Below are 27728 nucleotides of genomic sequence, written 5' to 3' on the forward strand. Positions count from 1 at the left end.
TGAGGAGAAATAGAAGTAGTAGAATGGTTGTCAGTGGACTGAATGGTAAATGTTTTAACATGACAAAGGCAGATGAGAACTGAGAGAAGCTGTGACTGTGAACTACTGTGCTTGCTAAACACTAAAATTAATGAAATTAAGAAGGTGTGAGTGAAGTGCACAGGTGACAATGACCTCTGGGCTAATGGAAATATTCATGGTGATCGCATGTAAAAAATATGATGACTCAAAGCTAAACCTCTAATGACCCACCTAAAGAGACAGTAAGCAAGCCTTATCCCATAAGTACACCTTCATTAACATTTCAATGGGATGGCATCTGCCACAAGTAGCATAACAAAGCTGTGAACTCTGAAAATCTTAAACAAATCTCAGTGACAGTTGCTAAATTAAACCCCTCCCCGTGCTCCCTTTCTATTTCACTGCAAGTGTCAATCAGACACTCAGTGCCTACACTTTCAAGCTGAATATCAGCAACCTTGAATCCACAAGCTGCTCCTCAACAGCAAATGACAGATTGTGCAGGCCAGCTCTATAAACCTTTAGGAAGCAACACATTTTACCAGCATCACTTGTACCTGGAGATTTCTTCTGCTTGAAAGCAAATCAAAACCAATTAGAACTATCCAACACACGTATCCAAATGGTAAAACACCTCCTCATTTTACACTATATCAAGTGCCTTACTGAGGCAAGATACTTGATAATGTTATGAAAGATGTCGCACTGTAGAATGAGGGCAAGCACATGAGCATTTGGACTGAGAGAAGCTATCGGGATAGAACAAGTTCAGCTTTGTTGTTTATCTATCCTAGTAAATAGTTCTCCACATGGATTAAATACAGATTAAAAGATCTTTCTGTATTGGCCCCATAAGACATGCCAATGTAAGATTCAGCACAGGCGAAAATACAAAGTAAACCTCCCTTTATACAGAAGTAAACCTCCTCCATACCATGAAAAATAAAAAATAAACCTCTCTCTCTATATACCATACCAGGAACAGCTCATGTCATCTTTTATGCTTTTCACAAGTCATGCAGTGAGTTTCTCACTGTGCAGTAGCAAGTTGCCAAGTAAAGAGGATTATTGTTTGTAAAACACTTTGATTGCCCAACTCACCGCATTAATATTCAGATTTCTAATTTACCAAACTTGCCTAACAAGCAAGATATCAAGAAAATGTTGACATGGAAACCAAAGTTGGTACCTGCCAAATTCAGCATTCTATTTCCTTGGGGAGACCTGCATGTCAGACAGCAGGCAGCACCATTTCAAAGCACACTCTATTGGCATGCAGTCATACACACCCCATGTCCACAGACATTGGCAATTGATATGTGCCAGCTCCGAAGAACATTCATGGCACATTCTGGGAGGCTTCTGGACTTCAGTGCTGCACCTCAGTAACACTGGTAACTATCATTGTAATACCGCGGCAAGGATGGTGTGCACTTAGGGACAGACACTCAGCTCATTGACTGGACCAGGCTGTATTGCTGGGCACTTCACTCACTGTCACAGTGTTCACTGGACCCTACTTGGATGGTTACATTATCTCTGCTTTGCATTGTAGGGATTCTATGGGAAGGCAATGTGGAATCAGACCATTCAGCCCATCTAATCCATGCCAACCCTCCATAGAACATCCCACCCAGACCGGTCCTCCTACCCCTGTAACCCTGCATTTTCCCTGGTTAATCCAACTAGTCTACACAGTCCTGGACAATATGGGACAATTTAGTGTGGCCAATCCAGAGAAGATTTGTAGCTCAGATTGTGGATGACGTTGTCGACTTGCTTGCTGAGCTGGTAAATTTGTTTGCAGATGTTTCGTCACCATGCTAAGTAACATCATCGGTGAAGCATCAGTGTTCTGTCCCGTTTGCTATTTATGTGTCCCAGTTTGCTGAGGTAGATTATATCATTTCCAGTTTGTTTCTTAATGGTTGGTAAATGGAGTCTAACTCTACATGTTTGTTAATGGCCAATCCACCTAACCTGTACATCTTTGAATGGTGGAAGGAAACCAGAGCAGCCAGAGGAAACCCATGCAGACACAGGGAGAATGTGCAAACTCCACACAGACAGTCGCCCAAGGGTGGAATCGAACTAGGATCCCTAACGCTGTGAGGCAGCAGTGCTAACCACTGAGCCTTGCTGCTTTGCCTTGTTGCATCTTGCCCTGTCAACCAGAGGTATCTATTTTGGTCTTTCCTAGCTGTTTAGCACAAATGTAAAGGAAAGAAGTTTGTTCTGGCCATCTGCAGGCCAGAGCAAGTCAAAGGGGGGAGCCTTTTCTGAGAGGTCCAGGCACAATAGGTCAAAGCCAGCGTCTGATATCAGTCCAGAGGCATGGAAACAATTTGTCAATCGCACAGGGCAGTCAGAAGCTCTCCACATAATGATCAGGTCAGGCTTACCGGTATATAGTTCCTTGGCTTGTCTTTACCACCCTTCTTAAACAGTGGCACCACATTTGCCAACCTCAACCAACTCTGCAAATTCTTCCTCACTAACCTTGAGTTATACATGTAAAATTGGACATTTGACCTACAAACCAGTCAATAATATTCATCAAACTGTTCCCTAAATTCAGTAGCAAGGCTCCACCATCACCATCCCTGGATATGTCCAAATTCAGCAGCAAGACAGATCAACCAGAATCTGACATAGTGACATGACCACATGACATAGTGGTGTACTATTTAGAGTTGATATCCAAATATGGACTCCCAGACCCCATAGAGTTTTATAGCATCAGGTCTTATAGCATTGGGGCAACATGGTGGCTCAGAGGTTAGCACTGTTGTCATGCAGTGCCAGGGCTTGATTCCAGCCTTGGGCGACAGTCTGTGTGGAGTTTGTACATTCTCCCTGCATCTGTGTGGGCTTCCTCTGAGTGCTTCAGTTTCCTTCCACAGTCCAAAGATGTGCAGGTTAGGTGAATTGTTCATGCTAAATTGCCCATAGTGTTCAGGGTGGTGTAGGTTGGGGGAAATATAGATCAATAGGGGAATGGGTCTGGGTAGGTTACTCTTCGGAGGGTTAGTGTGAGCTTGCTGGGCCAAAGTGTCTATTTCCACACTGTAGAAATGCTAATTCCAATTCTAAGGTCAAACTTGGACAAGGAAACCTCCTTATTACAAACTACCACCACAATGGAGCTATGGTTCTCTTACAGAAAATCCTTGAAAGAAGCTGTGATGGTAGCAAGGGCACAGAATGTAACCTGCCATGGGGCTAGGTATGTCTCAGTATCCATCACCAATGGTAGCTTGGAATGGTAAGCCTGAGAGATTTGGCTGAGTCCTGAAGGTCATAGTTGCAGAACTGGGTCTGAGACAGAATATTAGAGAACCGACTATAGGTAAAAATATACTTGCTATGGATGATGACAGTCTTGATAGGGACACTATTATTACCACAAGAATCCCAGGATCACCTGGGACAATATTCTAGTCCCAACCATTTTCAGTGAGACATCAATTACCTTCCATCCAACATAGGATCAGAAATGGGATATTCATTGATCATTCTTAGTGTTCAACACCATTCATTACTCCTCAGAAACTGATGCATTTAATTCCCCATGCAGCCAAACCTTGGCAACATCCAGTCTTGGTGCTGATTGGTGGCGAGTAAAATCCACACCAAACTATTGCCAGGCAATGTCCATCTCCAAGAAGACAGAAGTTATTGATCTCCCCTAGATGTTGAATGGAATTAACATCACATTATCAAATTCTGGGGACTACTATTGGTCAGAAAAAAAATAGACAAACCAAATAAATAGTGTAGCTACAAGAGCAAATCAAAGACTGGGAATTCTGCAGCAAGAAACTCACATCCTGTCTTCCTCAGTGCATGTCCAACAACTACAAAGCACAAGTCAGGAGTGTAATGGGATACCCTCAAGTTGACACTTCAGTGGAGTGCCAAAGAGTGCAGCATTGTTGAAAGTGACATTAGCTCTCAGTAGATGTAAAAGATCCTGCAATATATAGCTCTTAATCAACATCACTATAATGGAATTTCCAGTCATTATACCACATCGTTGTTTATGCTAACTTGCTCAAATTAGCTGCCACATTTTCAAATCTTTCCACGGTCTCACTCTTTTCAAATTCTGTAATCCCCTCCAACCTTGCATCCTCCTGGGATTGTCCACTAATACTGGCCTCTTGAGCATTGCCAGGTTTTTGATAGTTCCATCATTTGTTACTTTGCCTGCTGTTGCCTAGAATCAAAGCTGTACTCCCCTCTCTAACCCTCTTAGTCTTTTCACCTTACTCTCCTCATTGAAGACGCTATTACCTATCTCTTTGACAAAGTTTTTTTTATCATTTGATTTAACATCCCCTTCAGTGGAGAGATTTATTAAAGATTCTGTATAAACACAAATCCCTATTAATCTTCATAGAAGCTACATCAGAACACTGCTTTATCCATTTTATTAGAGATCACCTTTAAAACAAAATCGATTAGATTGGTTAGACCTGAACACATTACAAATTTGTGTCTAGGGTGAGGGCTCAGGTAATAATAGATTCTAGGTAAAAACGATGACTGCAGATGCTGAAAATCAAATACTGGATTAGTGGTGCTGGAAGAGCACAGCAGTTCAGGCAGCATCCAACGAGCAGCGAAATCAACGTTTCGGGCAAAAACCCTTCATCAGGAATAAAGGCAGTGAGCCTGAAGCATGGAGAGATAAGCTAGAGGAGGGTGGGGGTGGGGAGAGAGTAGCATAGAGTACAATGGGTGAGTGGGGGAGGAGATGAAGGTGATAGGTCAAGGAGGAGAGGGTGGAGTGGATAGGTGGAAAAGAAGATAGGCAGGTCGGACAAGTCAAGGAGACAGTAACTGAGCTGGAAGTTTGAAACTAGGATGAGGTGGGGGAAGGGGAAATGAGGAAGCTGTTGAAGTCCACATTGATGCCCTGGGGTTGAAGTGTTCCGAGGCGGAAGATGAGGCGTTCTTCCTCCAGGCGTCTGGTGGTGAGGGAGCGGCGGTGAAGGAGGCCCAGGACCTCCATGTCCTCGGCAGAGTGGGAGGGGGAGTTGAAATGTTGGGCCACGGGGCGGTTTGGTTGATTGGTGCGGGTGTCTCGGAGATGTTCCCTAAAGCGCTCTGCTAGGAGGCGCCCAGTCTCCCCAATGTAGAGGAGACCACATCGGGAGCAACGGATACAATAAATGATATTGGTGGATGTGCAGGTGAAACTGTGATGGATGCGGAAGGCTCCTTTAGGGCCTTGGATAGAGGTGAGGGAGGAGGTGTGGGCACAGGTTTTACAGTTAAAACCTGTGCCCACACCTCCTCCCTCACCTCTATCCAAGGCCCTAAAGGAGCCTTCCGCATCCATCAAAGTTTCACCTGCACATCCACCAATATCATTTATTGTATCCGTTGCTCCCGATGTGGTCTCCTCTACATTGGGGAGACTGGGCGCCTCCTAGCAGAGCGCTTTAGGGAACATCTCCGAGACACCCGCACCAATCAACCAAACCGCCCCGTGGCCCAACATTTCAACTCCCCCTCCCACTCTGCCGAGGACATGGAGGTCCTGGGCCTCCTTCACCGCCGCTCCCTCACCACCAGACGCCTGGAGGAAGAACGCCTCATCTTCCGCCTCGGAACACTTCAACCCCAGGGCATCAATGTGGACTTCAACAGCTTCCTCATTTCCCCTTCCCCCACCTCATCCTAGTTTCAAACTTCCAGCTCAGTTACTGTCTCCTTGACTTGTCCGACCTGCCTATCTTCTTTTCCACCTATCCACTCCACCCTCTCCTCCTTGACCTATCACCTTCATCTCCTCCCCCACTCACCCATTGTACTCTATGCTACTCTCTCCCCACCCCCACCCTCCTCTAGCTTATCTCTCCATGCTTCAGGCTCACTGCCTTTATTCCTGATGAAGGGCTTTTGCCCGAAACGTTGATTTCGCTGCTCGTTGGATGCTGCCTGAACTGCTGTGCTCTTCCAGCACCACTAATCCAATAATAGATTCTAACAGCTTCCACACTTGCTGTTGTGCAGGCAACCTCTCTCATTGATGAACTGATTAGTTAACTATGAAAGCAGGAAGTTGTCAATAGTTACAGCAATATCCAAAAGGTTGGACTTACCCAAGCACTCATTCGCTTCTCGAAGAGTTGCTCTTTGCCATGGTCGGTCATAGTGAAAGGGTTTGCACCTGTCGCACTCTGGGCCAGCGGTGTTGTGTTTACAGTCACAGATCAGATTGCCCTCTTTGTCTTTGACACAGCGTGAAGCATGCCCATTACACTTGCAGCGGCCACCGACCTGCAGGTCAGCCACTGCGTAATGGTAGGACTCTCTCACCATACTCGCCTCATCCTCCTTCCCATCTCTACCACTGTAATGTCTGTCCAGCTCCCGCTGGAGGTGAGCTCTGCTGAACACAACCCGAATATCTGTGGCTGTCACCCAATCCTGCAGGACTGGACTGCTGTCAAAGTCTTGGGCAGAAGGTCGTCCATCCAGGGTACTAAATGCAATCAAGCCCCCTGTCAAAGGGTAGAGGTCGGTGTATCCATCTGTACACAGAGCTTCTTGCTCATTCTGCTTGGAAATAATTGCTTTGTTTGGCTTATTGTACATTTTGCGGCACTGTGAGGAATAATATTGAAAGGGAACCCAGTTCTTCCCATAGTCCATCGATTTAAATATCCCCATAGACTCTGGCCGAGGAGAGCAAAACTGTAAACTGACATAAGTAATTTCAAATTTCTTATTCAGAGAGAGAGTGAGTGTAACATTGTGCATGGGATTGGAAAACTCTTCTGACTGCCAACAGCTGAGGTTGTGAGCATTGTTTAAATCGGTCAGATAAGTGGCAGGGTGAGCATTCTTGGGATCTGAAGCATCACAGATTTGACACATCTTAGTTTTCACACCCATCTTCTCATTGTAGAAGCAATATCGGTTTGGAGGCCTCCCACATGTGCTGGACACCTGCACTTCCCTGGCAAAGCCAGCATTGACAAAATCAGGAATGCAGCGCTTAGGCTGCCCTCCTTCATCATAACAAGGATCAGAAGAGCCTTGCTGGGGGGCAAAAGCGTTGAGAGCACAGGAAGCCCCAAGAATGAAGGCAAATAGCAGCACTAAACCAAACTGCATCATCAACATTCAGGGAAGAAACGTTTCCAAGAACAACACACAATAGGACCTGCGAAAAAAAACAGGGCACCGTCAAATCAAAACAGTTACAATATCTTAAGTAACATAATTTAAAAGGTGTTATCTTTTCAATAAAAATAGATGAATAATGAACAGTCCAAGAACTATCATCTACTTATGAAATTCCTTCATTTTGTGTAGAAACCTGAGTACAGACAATCAGGCCCATTTTGTCCTACTGCCTAAATAGCCAAAAAGATCCACTCGGATCTTTCCCATATATAGTTCACATTCATGTGTCAGCTTTCACATTGTGAGTCATTACAGAGCACAAGATCTAGACAGCAGAAAAAGAGTTTGAGAATAAAGGAGGTGGCTACCCAATAGTGGTAGTACTACTCCAGAATCTGAAGCTCCTCATTTGGACAAGAAACTAATTACTGTAGTTAATTGGTTCAGAGTCACTCTATATAAGAAATGTGTTTAGAGGCATGTAGGTATTGAAGTGGTGGAGTGCCTTATTTGCCCCTCCCACTCCATTTTGATTTAATTCCTCTCCCATTTTTCCTCCTTTGGTTTTATTGCACTGTCCCTGATAGACTTTGCAGGTAAATTGATAATTAACTAGACATGTGAGTGATTTAATGGTGACGGAGAAAGGTGGAAAATAACACAAGTGATTTGGTGATGGCATAAAACAGTTCAGCATTCCTGACTAAAAATTTAAAGAAAAGGACTTTTCTACTGTACACAAGCTGTGAGTGGAGACTTTGTCTGAGTGAAATAAAGACAAGAGTGAATATATTTTGGAAATTGGTTCAAGGTATATCTTTTTCAAGTTTAATTTTAGAATTAAAGTCAGGTGCAGACATTAAAAAATAGCCTAGGTAAAAGGGTAGTGATAGTGCTAGCTTTCATTTGGGCATGTAAAATCCCTTTTCAAAATGAGATGTTGATTACTGTAGCTAAGAAGTGACTCAGAGCAGTTCTAAATAAGAAAGGAATTGTTACACCACATGGTTAGTAAGGATACATGGTTCATGTGAGTGGAGACAATGATCTTTGGATTTGTTTCAGCATGAGACTTTGGTGCATATGGTGAACAAGGTGCTATATGTAAGGTTTACTACAAAAGGTAAAGCTTTCAGAGTGTGAAGTGAGTGGGCGAGGACAAATGCCATGGATCAAGAGGCCTACCATCTGTGCCACCAGTGGCAGAGTGAGGTAACAAACACAATGTGATGCAAGTGTAGGGAAACATCAAATTGGCAAATAGGATTGGTGAATATTTCTAGACTCTAAGGTCTTCAGTTTGTATTTAGGTCTTTGATCTTTTATTTTCTTTTTCTTAAAAATAACTTGTCAGGTATAAGATCAATTATGGTGTTTTTTAGAAACAAAAAAAAGCTTGCAATAAAGTATTAAGAGCAGGAATTCTAGAGTAATTAATTAATATGATAGTGATGACAGGATAGGTAATGTGATGATGTGGTAACATGTGGGACCTGTGAACAGCAAGGTGATCCAAGGCAAACACATCAGTAGAAATGTAGCATAGTCAAGGAAGTTCAGATCCAAGTTGAAGAGTGGGAGTCTGAGTTGCAGACATTGCACCACATCAGGGCAGGGGCAAGTAAACTGGACACTTGTCTCCATGGGACAGTCACATCCCTCAGACTAGGTAATTCAAAATCAAAAATAGAAATTGCTGGTGAAAATCAGCAGGTCTCCAACATCTGCAGAGAGAAAGCAGAGTTAACATTTCAGGTCCAGTGACTCTTCTTCTCAAAACATTAACTCTGCTTTCTCTCTACAGATGCTGCCAGACCTGCTGAGTTTCTCCAACAATTTCTATTTTTGTTTCAGATTTCTAGATCCACAGTTCTTTATTTAATTTAATTTAATATCAAATTTGGCCTGTAACCATTCAAGACGGGAAATATGAATATGTAGTGGTAGGGAGATAAATACATTTTTAAGGTGAGAGGAGAGGAAGATTTCAGAAATGGGAGCAAATCTTTTTCTCACAGTGGGTTGTTCATTTGTGGAATGAACTTCCTCAGGAAGTGATGGATGTGGGTACAATTTTAACATTTAAAAGACCTTTGGATAAGTACATGAATGGGAAAGATTTGGGGGGATATGGACCAGAAGCATGCAGGAGGGACTAGTTTAGTTTGGGATTACATTCAGCATGGACTGGTTGGACCGAAGGGTCAGTTTCCGTGCTGTATGACTGAGTTCTCAAGGTTGTATTGCTTGTTGGTGCCAGATAAATGTCATCTCTTCATGACTGGACAGAAATTTGGAGTGGGAGGAGGGGGAACTATTTGTGGTAGTCCATATTGGTACTAATTATCTTGATAAGACCAATAAGGAAATAACCCATTGCAAGAATTTGAACTGTTTGGAGTGAAATTAAAATTCAGAACCTCCAAGGTAATAATCTCTGGGTGACTACCTGCACCACAACCACATTGGTATAGAGTAACTAAAGTCAAGGAGATAAATGCATAGTTCAAAGATTGTTGTGGGTGTTCATGGGGCACTGGCACCAGTATCGGGGTAGAAGGGAGCTGCACTTGAACCATACTGAGGCCAGTATTCTAATGAATCAAATGTTAGGGCTGTTGGGTCAGCTTTAAACTAATTAGAGAGAGTGGAAGGAGTTGGGAGAGGAGAAACATAGACTTACAAAATAAAAGGATTTGGTGGCATTGCTGGGCAGCCATTTTGGATGATGATACATAGAGTAGGACAGAAAGGGACACAGTATGCAAAAATAGAAAAACAGCAACAAATAGTTTCGGGGAGGGGGGTGAAATGGTAAAATGGCAAAATTAATAGTTCTTTAATTAATGCAAGTACTGTTTGACACAAAATAGAGGTTGGTGGGTATGATCTTATAGCCATTATGGAGACATGGTTAAAGGAGATCAAAGCTGGGAACTAAATATTCAAAGGTGTGTGAATTATTTGAAAGGATAAGAGGAATGCAAAGGGTAGTGATAGAGATTTGTTGACGAGTGATGGAATAAGAGCAACAGCAAGAAATGATCTTGGATCCAAGGGTATAAAATCCATATGGGTGGAGGTAAGAAATAACAAGTGAAAGAAGACTATGGTAGGAGTAATCTATAAGTTCCCTATTAATGGCTATATTGTAGGACAAAGAATAAATCATAAAACAATGAGAATGTGTAAAAGAGGCAACACATTCATCATATAGATTGGGAAAATTAGATTGTGGCAGAGGTAGTCACAGGAAGATTTCATAGTCTATTTTGGACAGTTTCCTAGAACAATATATTGCCAATCCAACCACTGAACCACTGATAAGGCTATTTTGGATCTGATGATGTATGATCAGGTACATTCAAAAAATAATCTTAGAATCTCCTTTGAATTAGTGTCCGTAACATGATAGAATTTAGTGTTCAGTTTAAGAGTGAGAAACTTGCATTAAAAACAACTGTGTAAACTAAATATGGGCAATTCAATGGCATGAGGCAGAATTAGTTGGAATGGACTATGAAATGGGTTTAACCAAAGTGACAGAGGGAAAAAAACAAGCAGATGCTTAAGAAAATAGTTTTGGCTCTCAACAAAGATATATCCCAGTGAGGAAGAAGGAATCTAGGAAGGCAGTAAACTGACTATGATCAACAAAGTAAGTTAGGGATAACAAAAAATTGAAAAACAAAACCACTATCTGGCAAAGATTAATGGTAAAGATTGAGAAATGTTTAAAAACTAATACAATATGATAAAAAATAGTAAAGATGGAGAAAATAATAATTGAGGGTAAATGAACACATGAAGAGTTTTATAAATATATAAAAAAGAGAGGTCAGAGTGAATATGAGGCTGGGAAATAGCAGGGAACAAGGAAATGTCAGAGGGGATACTTCAGTTCAGTCTTCATTGTGGAGGACATTAACAGCATTCCATAAATACTAAGCTAAAAGAAATACATACAATAACTGTCACTAGAGGAAAACGTATTAGGGAAACAGATGGGGCTAAAGGCTGATAACTCCCCTGGATGGGTTCCACCCTAGGACATTAAAGGAGGTAGCTGCAGAGATGGTAGGTGCACAGTTAGTAATCTTCTAAGATTCATTAGATTCCCTGAAAGTCCTGGAGGACTGTAAAACAGCCATTCTAACATTCTTATTAAAATTAAAAGAGGGGACAGATAAAAACAGCCAACTATAGATGAGTTAGCAAAACAGCTGTGATTGGGAAAACCTTAGAGTTTATTATGAAGGGCATAATGGCAAAGCATTTAGAAATACATAATTTATTCAAGCAGAGTCACCATGGCTTCATGAAGGGAAAATCATGCCTTACAAATTTATTATAAGTCATTGAGGATGTAATGAGCAGGACACAAAAAGGAGGATCCAGTACATGTCCTATATCTGGATTTTCAAAAGGCTTTTGAGAAGGTACTATTGACGATTTAATAAGAGCATAAGGTGATGGTGTAGTATATTAACATGGATAAGGAATTAGCTAAGAATTAGAAGACAGTAAGGAGGCAAATACAGATGGAAATCTAAACCAGAGGAGTGTTACAGGGATCAGTGCCAGTGTCATAATTATTTACTATACATGTTACTGACTCAGATGAGAGAAATGCATGCGGTGTTGCTAATTTTGCAGTGACTCAAAAATAGGTGGGGAGGCAAGTGGTGAGGATTGCAAAATATATAGAAGGGTATAAATATTAAGTGAGAGGTCAAAATATTGGCAGAGGGAGTATAATGTTGGAAAATGTGAGATTTTGCAAGAAGAATAGAGGAGCTGAATATTACTTAAATGAAATAAGACCACAGAAAGCTGTAGTATAGAGTGATTTGGGGGTCACAAGAACACTAGCATCCAAGTTCAATGGGTAATGAGAAAAGCAAATAGAATATTGACCTTTATTTTAAAGAGAATGGAATATAAAAATAAGGACATTCTGCTAAAACTACGGGGAACCTGTTAGATGACATCTAGAATACTGTGACTATCTTGGTCCCTTTATCTAGGGAAAGAAAATAACAATGGAAGAAGTCCAGAGAAGGTTCATTAGGTTGATTCTGGATGTCATGGGAATGTCAAATGAGGAGATGTTGTGTAAATTGGGCTTGTACTTATTGGGATTTTAGAAGAATGAAAGGTGTCCTTATTGGAACATAAGATTCTTTAGGGACTTGACAGGGTAGGTACAGATCGGTTGTTTCCTTTTGTAGGTCAGTCTAGGTCCAGAGGGCAGAATCTCAGGAGAAGGGGTCACCCAGCTGGGACAGAGATGAAGACAAATTTCTTCTGAGAATAGTAAGTCTGTGGAATTCTTTACCACAGAGGACTGTAGGGGTGGAGTTTGTTGTGTATATTGAAGGCTGAGACAGACAAATTTTTAATCAATAAGGAAATCATGATTATAAAGAAAAAGCACAAAAAAGGGAGTTAAGGATTATCAGATCAGTCATAATGGAACAAATGGTCCTAGGTCTTATAGTTTTAAGAGCTAAATAACTAAACTACATGAAGAAGATGGAGGCTTAAATCAACTTTTTTGAGAAAAATAGCGATTCAAGTTAATGGGTCACTTTTGTTACATACTCACTACTTCTGTTGTGTACATCCAGCCCAGATTCAAAACAGCAGCCTGTTATTGAATCATCTTTTATGTTGTGCTGATAATGGAGTTGCCTCTGGAGCTCCAAATCTTCAGCCCACCCTCCCACCATTCTGACGGTTTTTACAGTGAAATGTGAGAGAGCTTCAGACAGTTTCAACTCAATGTCAATGAAGTAAAAACTCACATTATCATTGATATTAAAATTTGAAACATAATTCAGTCATAGAGTCACAGAGATGTACAGCACAGAAACAAACCCTTTGGTCCAACTCATCCATGCCGATCACATATCCCAACCCAATCTAGTCCCACATGCCAGCACCTGGCCCATATCCTTCCAAACCCTTATTCATATACCCATCCAGATGCCTTTTAAATGTTGCATTGTACCAGCCTCCACCACTTCCTCTGGCAGCTCATTTCATATACGTACCACACTCTGCCTGAAACATTTGCCCCTTAGGTCTCTTATTTCTTTCTCCTCTCACTCTAAACCTATGCCCTCTAGTTCTGAACTCTGCCACCCCAGGGAAAAGACCTTGTCTATTTATCCTATCCATGCCCCTCATGATTTTATAAACCTCTATAAGGTCACCCCTCAGCCTCCAACAGGGAAAACAGCCCCAGCCTGTTCAACCTCTTCCTATAGCTCAAATCCTCCAAAACTAGCAACATCCTTCTCAATCTTTTCTGAACCCTTTCAAGTTTCAAAACATCCTTCCAACAGGAAGGAGACCAGAATTGCATGCAATATTCCAAAAGTGGCTGAACCAATGTCCTGTACAGCCGCAACATGACATTCCAACTCCTGTACTCAATACTGTGACCAATAAATGAAAGCATACCAAACACCTTCTTCACTATCCTATCTACCTGTGACTCCACTTTCAAGGAGCTATGAATCTGCACTCCAAGGTCTCTTTGTTCAGCAACACTCCCTCAGACCTTGCCATTAAGTGTATAAATCCTGCTAAGATTTGCTTTCCCAAAATGCAGCACTTCACATTTATCCGAATTAAACTCCATCATCCACTCCTCAGTCCATTGGCCCATCTGATCAGAATCCCGTTGTAATCTGAGGTAACCTTTGCTGTCCACTACACCTCCAATTTTGGTGTCATTTGCAAACTTACTGACTATACCTCTTATGCTCACATCTAAATCATTTATATAAATGATGAAAAGTCGTGGACCCAGCACTGACCCTGGTGGCACTCCATTGGTCACAAACCTCTAGTTTGAAAAACAACCCTCCACCACCACCCTCTGTCTTCTACCTTCGAGCCAGTTCTGTATCTAAATGGCTATGTATCCCTGTATTCCATTAGATCTAAGCTTGCTAACCAGTATCCCATGGGGAACCTTGTCGAACGCCTTACTGAAGTCCATATAGATCATGTCCACCACTTTGTTTCATCAATCCTCTTTGTTTTTCTTCAAAACATTCAATCAAATTCGTGAGACATGATTTCCCATACACAAAGCCATGTTGACTATCCTAATCAGTCCTTCCCTTTCCAAATACTTGTACATCCTGCCTCTTAGGACTCCCTCCAACAACTTGCCCACCACTGACATCAGGCTCACTGGTCTATAGTTCCCTGGCTTTTCCTTATCACCCTTCTTAAAGCCAATTTCCAGTCTTAGAGTGCCTCACCTGGTATTATCGATGATACAAATATCTCAGCAAGGGTCCCAGGAATCACTTCCCTAGCTTCTCACAGAGTTCTGTGGTACACCTGATCAGGGTCTGAGGATTTATCCACCTTTATGCATTAGGATGATTGGAAACTGATGGTACTCCAGGTGCAACCGAAACAAACAATGCTAGACACACAAAAACAGCCTCATAGAAATGTCCCATGGCAATAACGTTATGATGCAGTGCCTACCTGACTCCTATGCCAACACGTAACAGAGATATGTTCCAATCCTCAGCACTGACACACTTTCAGTGACAGGCACACCAACACAAAAAAAGGCACCAAATCAATTTTTAGAGTGAGAATTATGTCAGGAAGACCAAGTTCCTAGATTTAGCAAAGAAAGGTTCAAAAATCATAGAATAATAGAATTGTGGAATGGTTATAGCACAGAATGAGGCCATTCAGCCCATTATGTCAATGGAGTTACTTTGCAAGAGTAACTGACTTAGTCTTACTCCCCTGCCCTCTCCCTGGTGCCCTGTATGTTTTTCTCTTCAGATAATTAATCATTCAATTCCCATTTAAAACTCATGACTTAGTCTGTCTACACTACACTCTCAGTCAGTACATATAGTCCAGATCCTAACAATTCACTGCATGAGAAAGCTTTGCATTAGTTCTTTTGTCAATCACTATAAATCAGTGTTTTCTAGTTCTCAACCCTTCCACTAAATGGTACAATTTCTTGTTATTTACACTGTTTAGACTCCTCATGATTTTAACTGCTTTATCAAATTACTAAACCTTTTCTTTTCTCAGGGGAACAACTCCAGTTTCTTTAATCTATGTCCGTAATTGAAGTCTCTAATCCCTGGAAAAATTCTTGTAAATCTTTCCTGCATTCCCTTTAAAACTTTAATATCCCTTCTAAAGTGAGGTACTCAGAATTGGATGCAATATTTCAGCCAAAATTGAACAAATGTTTTATAAACTTTCATCATCACTAAAGCCCTGGATGTGTTTTGTCAACCAACCAACCCAATAATTTGTGCACATTTAACCCAAAGTCTTCTTCATTTCACTCCTTCAGAATTATAACCTGTCTGTCCTTATTGCACCTATTAAAGTTAATCATTGCACATTTCCTTAAATTAAACTTCATTTTCTATACACCTGCCTTTTCTACTACTAAAATGAAACAAAGAACTGCAGATGCTGAAGATCTGAAACAAAAACAAAATTTGTTGGAGAAACTCAGCAGGACAGGGAGGGTTAATGTTTTAAGTACAGTGAGCCTTAGAATCATAGGCATATAACACAGAAACAAACCCTTCAGTCCCACCTGTCTGCGCCGACCAGATCCAAACTGACCTAGTCCTATTTGCTAACACTTGGCCCATATCCTTTTAAACCCTTCCTATTCATTTACCCATCCAGATGCCTTTTAAATGTTGTATTTGTACCCATCACTTCTTCTGGCAGCTCGTTCAATATAAGCATTACGATCTGCATGAAAAAGTTACCCCTCAGGATCTTTTTAAGTCTTTCCCCTCACATCTTAAACCTATGCCTTCTAGTCTTTGACTCCCCCACGCTAGGAAAAAGATCTTGTCTATTCACCTTATCCAGGCCCCTCATGATTTTATAACCTCTAAAATGTCACCCCTCAGCCTCCAGGGAAAAAAGCTCCAGTCTATTCAACTCTATAACTCAAATCCTCCTTCAGAACAGTCACTGGACTCAACATTAACTCTACTTTCTCCACAGATTAGATTAGATTACTTACAGTGTGGAAACAGGCCCTTCGGCCCAACAAGTCCCTCCGAAGAGCAACCCACCCAGACCCATTCCCCTACCTTTACTCCTTCATCTAAAACTACGGGCAATTTAGCATGGCCAAATCACCTAACCTGCACATCTTTGGACTGTGGGAGGAAACCGGAGCGCCTGGAGGAAACCCAAGCAGGCACAGGGAGAATGTGCAAACTCCACACAGACAGTTGCCCAAGGCGGGAATGAAATCCGGGTCTCTGGCGCTGTGAGGCAGCAGTGCTAACCACAGTGCCACCATGCTGCCCAGATGCTGCCAGACCTGCTGAGTTTCTCCAGCAATTTATTTTTGTTGCCTAATCCATCAGCCTATCCATGTCCACTTGATCTCTTATCACTATAGTAAACTCCGAACAGTTCTTACTACCCTACTTTTAAATTTGTGTAAACTGCAAATTTTGAAATCATGCCCTCCACACCCAAATCTAGATTAATATGAGAACACAATCAAAAATTTAAAAATAGGGGTGGGAGAAAGAGAGAAAGCGGGGCAGATAGAAGTTTCAAGAAATACAAAGAGACACAGACAAGGAGAGACAGATAGGCGAGATAAAAAGATCACTTTGTGATTGCATTGACATAATTCAATTTTTCTGTCTAAATTACATGCTGACGTTGCAGATTCTGTGGTCACAAGTATTCCTCCATAACCTTTGTCCCAGGTATTCCTGCAAATCTCATGTTGCAGGCATTCCTCCACCTCCTGCGGTGCAGTAATTCCAACAGAATTTGCATCACAGATATTACTCTGTTTCTCCTCCTGGAACAGTGCTTCCTCTCTGTTGTTCCTACACAAATAAGGTGATTGCTTTCCTGCCTCTATGGCACTAGATCGTAAGCTATGCATTTTAAGAAAAGTTTTTTTTTTAAATATGAAGTTATTCCAGATGTGCAAAGCTGACTGAAGCTAAACAGACTCAAAACTAGTGCACTAACCCAACTGAAATTATACACAGTTCTCAAACAGTAACAAAGTAAAATCAGTGAGGTTGAGGGCAAGTTGAAATGTTTAAAGTCATGCATTGAACAACAGAAATCATGAAAAGTGTCAGTTCCTAAGGTTGAGCATGGAATGCAGGATCTAAGGACTGGAGTGCTGCGAGGTATAAAGTGGGAAATCAACTAGGGTTCTAATGTCTGGTCACTATTCTTCTAGAAAGAGTGAATAGTTTGGCATGAGGCAAGGAGGCATTGTATTTGACTGGGATTTGGTCTGCTACATTTATCCATTAAGACTGCTGTCTGAAAATCATGGCTGAAGAATAGGCTGAGAAGTAAACAAATTGTAAATACTAGAGTTTCATAAAATAGGCAGTGAGATAAAAAGGATTAGTGAGCATAAGTTTAAGGTTAATAGCATAACTTGAAGACTTAGTGACTAGTAACTGCATGAACAAAACACAATGGTGTCATCAATTCAGAGAGTTATTACAACATGGAAGGAGGCCATTCTGTCCATTGAGTCAATGCAACTCTGTATAAAGCAATCAGTTCCATTCTGTTCTTCCATTTTGTCTTCTTTGCCCTACAAGTTTGATTCCCTCAGGTGCCCATACAATTTCCTTTTGAAAGCATCAATCATCTTCCCCCTGCCACCCTGAAAGACAAGACGTTCCAAAGTTCATCCCTACTTATCCCTTGCACCTCTAACAAAAACCTTACGTCTGTTCCCTACTCCTTGGGCTATCAGCAAGTAGGAATCATTTATCTTGATCTACCTTTTCAAATCTGAAATAATCTTACAGACCTCTCACTATTCTCTCCAAAGTATCCTTTGCTCCAAGGAGGACAAATCTAGCTTCTCCGTCCAAATCTGGGACAATTCTGGTGAATCCTCTCTATACCTTCTCAAGGACCTTCCTAAAGTTCTGACTAGAATTGGCCACAATACTCTAGGGGAGCCCCAACCAGAGTTTTATGAAGATTAATCTTATCAATCCTACATTTTTACTTACTATCTCAATTAATGAACCCAATATTCTGTACATATTACTGACTACTCTCCATGAGCTCTGTTGCTTTCTAAGATTTACGTACATGACCTCAAGGTTCCTCCGTCCTTGCACAATGTTTAGAGCTAGGCCACTGATTCTATATTACATCCCCCTATCTCTAACAAATTTCACCATCTCACACTTTTCTATAAATTCCATCTGCCACTGATCTGCCTATTCTAGTAGCATATGATCATCAGTGTCTGCCACACCTTTAAGGTTGGCATCATTAGCATATCTTGAAAATTTACTCCATGTTTCAATTTTGAAACTATCTATTTAAATATGAAACTTGGTCCAAACACTGAGCTTTGTTCATCATCCTGCAATCAGAAATACAAACGTTTATCATTGCTCTTCGACTCTGTCCTTGAGTCATGTCTTTTAAGGGAACTGACATTCACCCTCCTATTGCTGAGCCTCAATCTTTTTAAGTTAGTACTTCACGTATGGATTTTAACAACACATTTGACATAGCATCCACTGCATTTCCTTCATCCACTTTCTCTTTTATCTCATCAAACTGTTCAATTAAAATACTCAACTACATTCTGCCTTTTATAAATCCGCACTGACTCTTATTAGTTAACTCAAACCTCGGCTGCCTGTTGATTGTTTTCTCCTGCTTATTATTTTTAAAGCATTATGCACCACTCATGTTAAATTGGCCAAACTATAATGACTGGGACCAAAAACAGAAATTGCTGGAAAAATTCAGCAGGCCCAGCATTATCTGTGCAGAGAAAGCAGAGTTAATGTTTCTGGTCCAGTGACCCTTTTCCAGCAACCTCACTTCTTTAGATTTTTTTTGTGTAATGTCTGGAAATGTGTCCCTTGAACAAGCATGTCACATTTGCCACTGTTCAATCCTCTGCTACCTTTTTCAAATCCAGGAAAGATTGGAAGGTTATGGAAAGCTCTTTCACAATCTCCACTCCAGGGTAGCAGAGATACAAGCTATTCACTTTGCCAGTACATCATACCTAAGAATTTCCCCAAATCATTACCTCTACCATCTCCATTTCCATAGATTCCCTGTCAGTGCTATCTTCCTTAGTAATCAGCAATATATTAAATATTCTAACATTGTTCTGCACCCCTTACAATTATAATTTTTTTTCTCTTTTGACGGCCTCCATCCCTCCTGTTATTACCCATTTGATATTTACATGGTGGTGGAAGCTCCTAGGGTTCCCCTTTATGAATACTGAAATTATTTGCTCATTTTCTTTCATGTCCATTGTATTTTCCTCTTGACTTTACCTCTCCAGTTATTGTACTTGACCAGGTTCTCACTTGAAGAACTCATTAGATATGTGTCATAGATCCACTTCTTTTTGTTTCATGATATCCTCTGATTTCCTAATCATTCAAGAAGCCCTAGCTTTTTTTCATAATGGAACATATCTAGCCTGTTAGTTTTCCTATCATACCTTGGTTCAGTTTTACCCTGACCAAGTCCATGCTCACTGCATTAAGATTAGTCATTTTCCATAAGTCCGTGTAAGACGTAGTATGCCTGTGAATTGTGTACAAATTTGAAAATGCGTGTGCATATGTGTTAAAGAGAAAATAATTGTGTGAACAAGTGAACCAGAATCACAGGAGGGAAATAATTAAGAGCAAACACAAATTCTGCTCTCCTTCCCACCCTGGTAAAAGAGTTTGTCTAGTTTTACTTTAAGAAACCCTCTCCCTTTTGTTGAAAGCAGACTGCGATGCATCTCAGGAACAGAAGCCCTACACAGTCAGATATTTACATTCATTATACATGTGAAAATGTTTGTTTGAATGCTTGACAAAATGTTACTGGGTAAATTATTTAAAACAATTTAACAACATTTAGAATTTGATACCTTCAGATTTTTTATCATGTTTTAGATTAGATTACTTACATTGTGGAAACAGGCCCTTTGGCCCAACAAGTCCACACAACCCGCAACCCACCCAGATCCATTCCCTTACATTTACCCTTCACCTAACAATACAGGCAATTTACCATGGCCAATTCACCTGACCTGCACATTTTTGGATTGTAGGATGAAACTGGAGCACCCAAAGGAAACCCACGCAGACACGGGGAGAATGTGCAAACTCCACACAGAGTCGCTTGAGGAAGGAATTGAATCTGGGTCTCTGACGCTGTGAGGCAGCAGTGCTAACTGCTGTGCCACCGTGCCACCCATTACAAGGTCGAACACTATTCCATTGTTACATAATCTGTAATTTCTTTCTTTTTTCTCCCACCCTGTTCTGATGATCTTGACATCCTCTGGTAGACACAAATCTATAGGATATCTTCTTCAATCACACCTAAGTAATCACTATTCGTCTATGATTCAAGAAAGCCATTGCTAATCAAACTGCGATTACACAACCAAAGCACATAATAACTAATTTAACTGATCATACAAAGAAAGCGTAGTCAAGTGAGCGTGTGAACCAAGTAAACTCTTCAGTGCAGTGCTGAGGGAGCATTGTACTGTAGAAGGAATATTACAGTAGAAATTTAGCAGTCAGTGCCAATGTTTATGCTCCACTCAATCATCTTCACATTGTTTCTCATCTAAATCAATAGAATCAATGGAATGATAGGTCTCTATTTTCCTTTATTTCTTAGTTTGCGTAGTTTCATCATAAATAGATCCATTCTGTTACTTCAACTACTCCCTGTGTGGCTGAGTTCCACATTCATACCACTTTTTGGGTAAAGATGCTTCTTCTAAGTGCTCTACTGAATTTCTTGAACACTAACATTGGTGGCCAATAGTTATATTCTTCCTTACAAGAGAAAACATTCTCTGTATTCACTCTTTCAAAACATTTCATAATTTTAAATAGCTCTATTAGAGCTCAATGAAGTTTTTATTCAGATATGGAAAGTGGGCAGCCCTGGCTGGGCCAGCATTTATTATCCATCCCGAGTTGAAAATGCTGAGGATAAAGATTGAGTTGACGAGTTAATGCTGAGGGAGTGTTACAATGTTGGAGAGTAACTACAGAGCGAGCGCTTTACTGTTGAAGGGACAGTAATGAGGGGGGAGAACTGACAGACTGTTAGCTGTAAAGTGGCATCATTCTAATGAAATATTTAACAGAGGTCCAGTCTCCTCTTTAAAATGGCCACAACATATTCCACAATATGATTCTGAAGAAGAGTAGAAGGTTTATCCCCAGTGTTCTAGGGTTAATCTTTATGCCTTAACTAAAATGTCCTAAAACAGTTAGCTGATCATTATAACATTGTTTGTGGGATCTGGTTGTGAATAAATTGGCTGTTACATGGTCTGCTGTACAACTGTGACTATACTTCAAAAATATTTCACTGATTCAAATGCTTCAGAGCATCTTGAGACAGGTTTATTTATCTATAGGTACTTTTAAAAACTTTTTTCTTTTACCGAATCAATAATTGTAGGCACAGGTGGCCAAGCACATTGTAGGCACGTTGTAGGCAGTGTCGGATAGTTTCACGGTAAGATACTTCTTATTTACTCTTGGAATGTGAGCATCAATAGTAAGATCATGATTTATTGATTATCCCTAAATGCTCTTGAGAAAGTGGTCATGGGCAGCTCATTGAATTGCTTTAATCTACAGGTGTGGAGGTACAGCCAGTTGTTATTCAGGAGTGTATGGCTGGAATTTGGCACAGTGATTATGAAGATATAGTCATATATTTGTAGACCAAATAGAGTCACACCGATATACAGCACAGAAACAGACTCTTCAATCCAACTCGTCCATGCCAACCAGATACCATAAATAAATCGAGTTCCATTTGCCAGCATTTGGCCCATATCCCTCTAAACCCTTCCTATTCATATACTTACCCAGAGGCCTTCTAAATTTTGGCAGTTCATTCCATACATGCACCAGTTTCTCTGTGAAAAAAATGTACCTTAGATCGCTTTTAAGCCTTTCAACTTAAACCTACGCCCTCTAGTTTTGGACTCCTCTACCCTGGGGGAAAAAACCTTGACTATTCACCCTATCCATGCCCCTCATGATTTTATAAACCTCTATAACATCACCCCTCAGCCTCCGATGCTCCACGGAAAAAAGCCCCAGTTTATTCAGCCTCTCTCTGTAGTTCAAACCCTTCAGTTTGGGTAATATTGCTATAAGTCCTCACTTTCTCCTAGTAATATCCCTGTAAGTGGAGAGGTAATGGCCCAGTGGTATTATCACTAGACTGTTAATCCAGAGACCCAGGTAATGTTCTGGGGACCCGGTTTCAACTCCCACCATGGCAGATGGTGTAATTTGAACTCAGTAAAATCTGGAAGTAAGAGTGTAATGATGGCTGTGAATCCATTGCTAATTGTTGGAAAACCCATCTGGTTCACTAATGTTCCTTAGGGAAGGAATCTACCATCCTTATTTGGTCTGGTCTACATGTGCCTCCAGAGCCACAGCAATGTGGTTGACTCTTAGCTTCACTCTGGGGAATAAATGCTGGCTTGGTCAGCAATGCCCTCATCCCGTAAATGAATTTTACTTAAAAAGTCTCTGAACTCTGTGAAGTTTAACAACATCCTTCCCGTGTCAGGGAGACCGGAACTGAATGCAGTATTCCAAACATGGCCTAACCAATGTCCTGCAAAGCCACAACATGACTTCCCATCTCCTGTACTTAATGCACTGACCAATAAGTGTACCAAACACCTTCTTCACTATCCTGTCTATCTGCAACTGCACTTCCAAGGAACTATGCACCTGCACTCCAAGGTCTCTTTGTTTGGCAACTCTCCCCAGGACTCCACCAGCAAGTGCACAAGTCTCACCCCACTCCACACCCATTAAAATCCTGCACCACACATCTATCCAGACCAAACCCCACCCACCACTCCTCGGCACATCTGATCAAGATCCCGCTGCACTCCGGGTAAACTTCTTCACTGTCCACCACCAATTTTGGTGTCATCTGCAAACTTACTAACTATACCACCTATATTCACATCCAAATCATTTATATAAATGTCAAAAAACAGTGAATCCAACACCAATCATTGCGGTACATTGCTGGTCACATGCTTCCAGTCTGAAGGACAATCTTCCGCCGCCACTATCTGTTTCCTACCTTTGAGCCAATTTTGTATCCAAATGGCTAGTGTCCACAAAGCACAAAACGACCCTGATCAGATGGGTCAATGAGCCAAGGAATGGCAAATGGAACCCAACCCAGCCAAATGCGGTGCGCTGTACTCCAGGAAGGTAAATCAGAATAGGACCCACACGCCCAATGGCAAGATCCTGGGGTGTGTCACCAAACAAAGTTATGAGAATTGAAAACAATAGCCTTAGAGAGAAAAGGGTCAGAGTAGATCCGATAAAGGTTTTCAAAAGCAATAGTGGGGTAGATAGAATAAACAGGGAGAAGCTGTTTCTGCTCATTAAAAGAGAAAGGTATGACAGGGCATAGATTGAAAATCAGCAAAAGCAGAGATTGCTGGAGAACCCCAGCAGGCCCAGCAGGATCCATTGGTCATTGATCCTGAAATGCCAATTCTGACCTCCCTCCACAGGCACCGCCTGACCCGCCAAGACCCCCCAGCAATCTCCACCCCATTTCAGATTCACTGTACAGTTTGAGAGCGATGTGCAAATGAGGCAAGGATTGGTAGTGGTTTACAAGAAAATAAATTTGTGGAATGTCTATAAGATGACTTTTTGGAGTAACTTGAGGTGGAGCCCTCTAGGGAACTGGCAATTCTGGATTTAGTGATGTGCAATGAGGCAGACTTGATAAGGGAGCTTAAGGTGAAGAAACCCTTAGGAAGCAGTGATCATAATATGATAGAATTTACTCTGCAATTTGAAGGGAGTAGCTGGAAGATGTAACGATATTACAGCTGATGCTGGTGGGCTTGGAAGGAAATTTGCAGGTGATGGTGTTCCCATTAATCTGCTGAAAGTCTCCTTTTAGATAGGAAAGATAACATTTTTTCAAGATACTATCAAAGCAATCTTGTCAAGTACTTGTAAAGAGTCTATTAAATTTATCAACTCTGCTGCCATTGTTCACTGGATGGTAGAGGGACTAAACAGTTAGGGTGAAGGATGGAGTACCAATCAAGTGGGTTTCTTAAGACTGCACTGCTGTTCAAGTATTTTTGAAATTGCATCCATCCAGGCAAACAAAGAGCATTTCATCACTGACTTCTGCTTTGGAGATGGTAGGTAGGCTTTGGAAAAGTACTTAATGTAAAACTTTCAGTGTCTGACCAGTTTTTGCAGCCACATTATTAAAATAGCTGGTCCAGATAAGTTTCTGGTCAACTGTAACATTAAGATGTTGCTAGTAAGATATTCAGTGATGGCAATATTATTGAATGCCAAGGGGTATTGATTAGACTTTATCTTGTTGGAGATGTCTAGCACTTGCCGAGTGTAGAACAAATGTTAGTTGCCAATTGTCAGATCAACCCTGGATGTTGTCCAGGTCTTGCTGCTTATGGACATAGGATACTTCAATATTGGAAGAGTTGTGAATGTCACAGAACATTGTGCAACCATCGAACATCCTCCCTTCTGATTTTGAGAGGAAGGGTCATTAATGAAGCAGGTGAAAATGGTTGGTTCTAAACCACCATCACCCTGTGGATTTGGCCCCCTATAACCACAACCATCTAACTCTGAGCTGGTTATGATTCCAACCAGTGCAGATTTTCTTTTTCCCTCTGATTCCCATGAGCTTCAATTTTGCTCAGGCTCCTTGATGTCACAGGGAGTCAAGTGCTCCTTGGATGTCAGGGACTTCTACTGTCTTTTGTAGAATTCAGCTCTTTTGTTTGGACCATGCCTAGAGCCAAATGGTTTTGGTAGGATCCAGACTAAGTATCAGTAAGCAAATAATTAGCCAGTTTTGTAAATAGTTAACATTTCAGGATTCAGAAATGGCTCTCAGCTGATATTTTTCTAACTGGGAACAACAAATTTGGATTTCAGCTTTGTCACTCATTATAATTCCAGTGTTTCAACAGCCTTATTTCAATATTTTCCATTACAATACTTTGAACCTTCAGCATCTTGTAGCAAACTGTAAATATTTTTAAAATGTACAGTGAGTGATTGAAAACTTGACGAAAACATTGAAATAGTTGAATGAAAGGAGTGAAGCAGGAAGGGCCGGGATATAAAGCGCCTGCAATGAAGAACCCAGCCAGGAATCGCAGTCTGGATGGAACCAGTGACTCCTGTTAGAATGGGCGGCTTCAATATCAAATGCTGGCTAAATTGAATACTTCATTCACAGTGGAAGCAGAGGGAAGAGCAGAACTGGAACATGTTCGTAATATTTCACAAGATTAACGTGAGAGCGACTCATCTGCAAAGAAGGTCAAATCCCACATTAAGTGAGAGCTTTCGAAAGTAAAAGATAAATATAAAATATTATAAAGAATTAGCAAGAAAATAGGTGAGGCCAACCGATTGCTGTTTCTTGGAGCGCGAAGCCAACAGTGACCCTCACTGTGGGGTGAGGCTAACTCGGGACCCGGGGCCCTCACTATGGATGTGGGGAAGGGGATGGTAACACCAGACCTTTACTATTGGGGCGGGGTGGAAGGAGGAGGGAAATCCTTGCCCTGCCCCTGGACCCTCACTGGGGGTTGTTACCCCATTCCCAGGACCCTCACTGGGGTGGGGTCTAGGGGAGACCACAAGCAGGGGAACCTTCATTGGGGTTGACTCCATTCCTGGGACCCTCACTGGGGGCTATTAACCCCATCCCCCAGGACCCTCACTGGGGGCTGTTTACCCCATTCCCCCCGGGACTCTCACTGAGGGCTGTTTACCCCATCCCCCCGGGACTCTCACTGGGGGCTGTTTACCCCATTCCCCGGGACCCTCACTGGGGGAGGCGGGGGTGGGGGGTGGAGTTGGGGGTTCACGCCGCTCCTTTGAACTCTGCCTCCCGGCCTCCGGGAGCCGCACCTGCTGCTGGCCGTTCCCTGGGAAGAGGCGATCTCGCCTTCAGTCGGTACACAGTGCCGTCCTCAGGCTGGCTGTACGGCGGACAGAGGAGCGAACACCGCCAACTCCTGCCTAATAAAGGATCCCGCGGACAGCACGACAGAACCAGGCAGAGAGCAGCCAGATAGTGAGGGTGTGTGTGTGTGTGTGTGTGCGTCTGTGGGAGCGAGTTATGACAGGGGAGCAGGCAGGGCTGAGGGACAGGCACTCAGACTGTCTCAGTGAGTATCAGACAAAAAGAGAGCAGGATAACTGTGAATGCAGGGAGGGAAGGATGAAAACCCTGAGGGGAGAGTAAATGGTAAGGGATCAAACGCGAGAATAAGTTAGAGAGAGGAAGCAAGAGGCGGGGGTGGGGGAAAGAGAGGACAGGTAGCAGGTCCAGGAGATGTTATTACAGAGAGAGAGAAAGAGAGAGCAGGTCCTGAGAGCAGCCTGGAGCTGGGACCATCCTAACCGGGAGACAGTCAGGATGAAGCAACTTACTGCAGTCCGGACTGAGAGGGGAAGCCGTTGTGTCCTCACTCCTCCCGCGGCATTGGGCGCTGCTCTGGCCGGGGAGACACTGGCCGCCGAACCGGTTCCCTCTGCCCCGTTCCTCCTCAGCGACAGCGGAACCAATGAGAGCGGGACTGGCAGAGGCGAGAGAGCGAAACCAAACGGGCGGCGGAGACTAGCACAGAGTGCTTAATGTTTCACAGCTTTAAAGGAATTAAAGAGGGGAGGAACTCAAATAACCCATAATATGAAAGCCTGATGATGCCAAACCAGCAAATGAGAACCAGGTTTAAAAAACATCAAACCAGCGCAGCAGCCTGAAACCGAGCTGGGCGGAGGAAGCGAGAGCCCGACCTAAACACCCGAAATTGTAGGGAACCGGCACGGCTAGTGGCTTAGTCCCGGGGACTGAGCACACACACCTGCCGGGGGCACGGGATCCCGGTCCCTCCGTCGCCTGAAGATGGTGAATAGCTAAAAAAAAACAAGTCGAGCTAATGAACAGATTGATAGAAATGGATCTTACCCGTAACAATATCAGATCACACCTCCCAGTGTACCTCACACATAGCCCCTAGATCACATCCATTCCATCTATTGTATGACACACAGTTACATTATACAGACACCGAGCGATGGAAACGCTCGTCGGTGCTACAGTGAGGAATGCCCTCCCAACAAACTGAAAGAGTCAAATCCCACACCAGGATCTCAGCCCATTATCCAAGGTGAAACTCCAACGCAGTACTGGGTGCGGGGGGGGGAGGTGGCTACATCAACCAGGGGTTAGGACTAAGTGAGTGCTACCCTGTCAGAGGAGCAGTTTTGAGGGAGTGCCACACTGTCAGAAGATCAGTACTGAGACAGAGCTACATTGTCAGAGGATTAACAATGACGGTGTGCTGAAGAGACAAAGATGTCAGCTTTCAGTTGGTTTTAACCAATGTTCCTGTGGATATAATACTCTATTTCAAAGGAGATCAAGGAGTTCTCTCT

General features: G+C 42.2%; 1 protein-coding gene across 2 annotated transcripts in view; it reads right to left on the reverse strand.

Moving 5' to 3' along the window:
* LOC140464491 (netrin-3-like) overlaps positions 1 to 27456 on the reverse strand; it is a 187840-nt gene extending 160384 nt beyond the window's left edge. The window contains exons 1-2 of one of the 2 annotated variants that reach the window (XM_072559616.1): positions 27259 to 27456; positions 6135 to 7201 (exon numbers count right to left, since the gene is read on the reverse strand). In XM_072559616.1, coding sequence (XP_072415717.1) covers positions 6135 to 7161 — 1027 coding nt within the window. In that variant the 5' untranslated portion in view covers positions 7162 to 7201; positions 27259 to 27456. Of the gene's footprint in view, positions 1 to 6134; positions 7202 to 26720; positions 27068 to 27258 lie in introns of those variants that run through there. The other variant, XM_072559615.1, reaches the window with a different exon arrangement.
* Positions 27457 to 27728: the final 272 nt, after the last annotated feature.

The sequence above is a fragment of the Chiloscyllium punctatum genome, chromosome 40 (genome assembly GCF_047496795.1).
Source record: "Chiloscyllium punctatum isolate Juve2018m chromosome 40, sChiPun1.3, whole genome shotgun sequence".
NCBI lineage: Eukaryota > Metazoa > Chordata > Chondrichthyes > Orectolobiformes > Hemiscylliidae > Chiloscyllium > Chiloscyllium punctatum.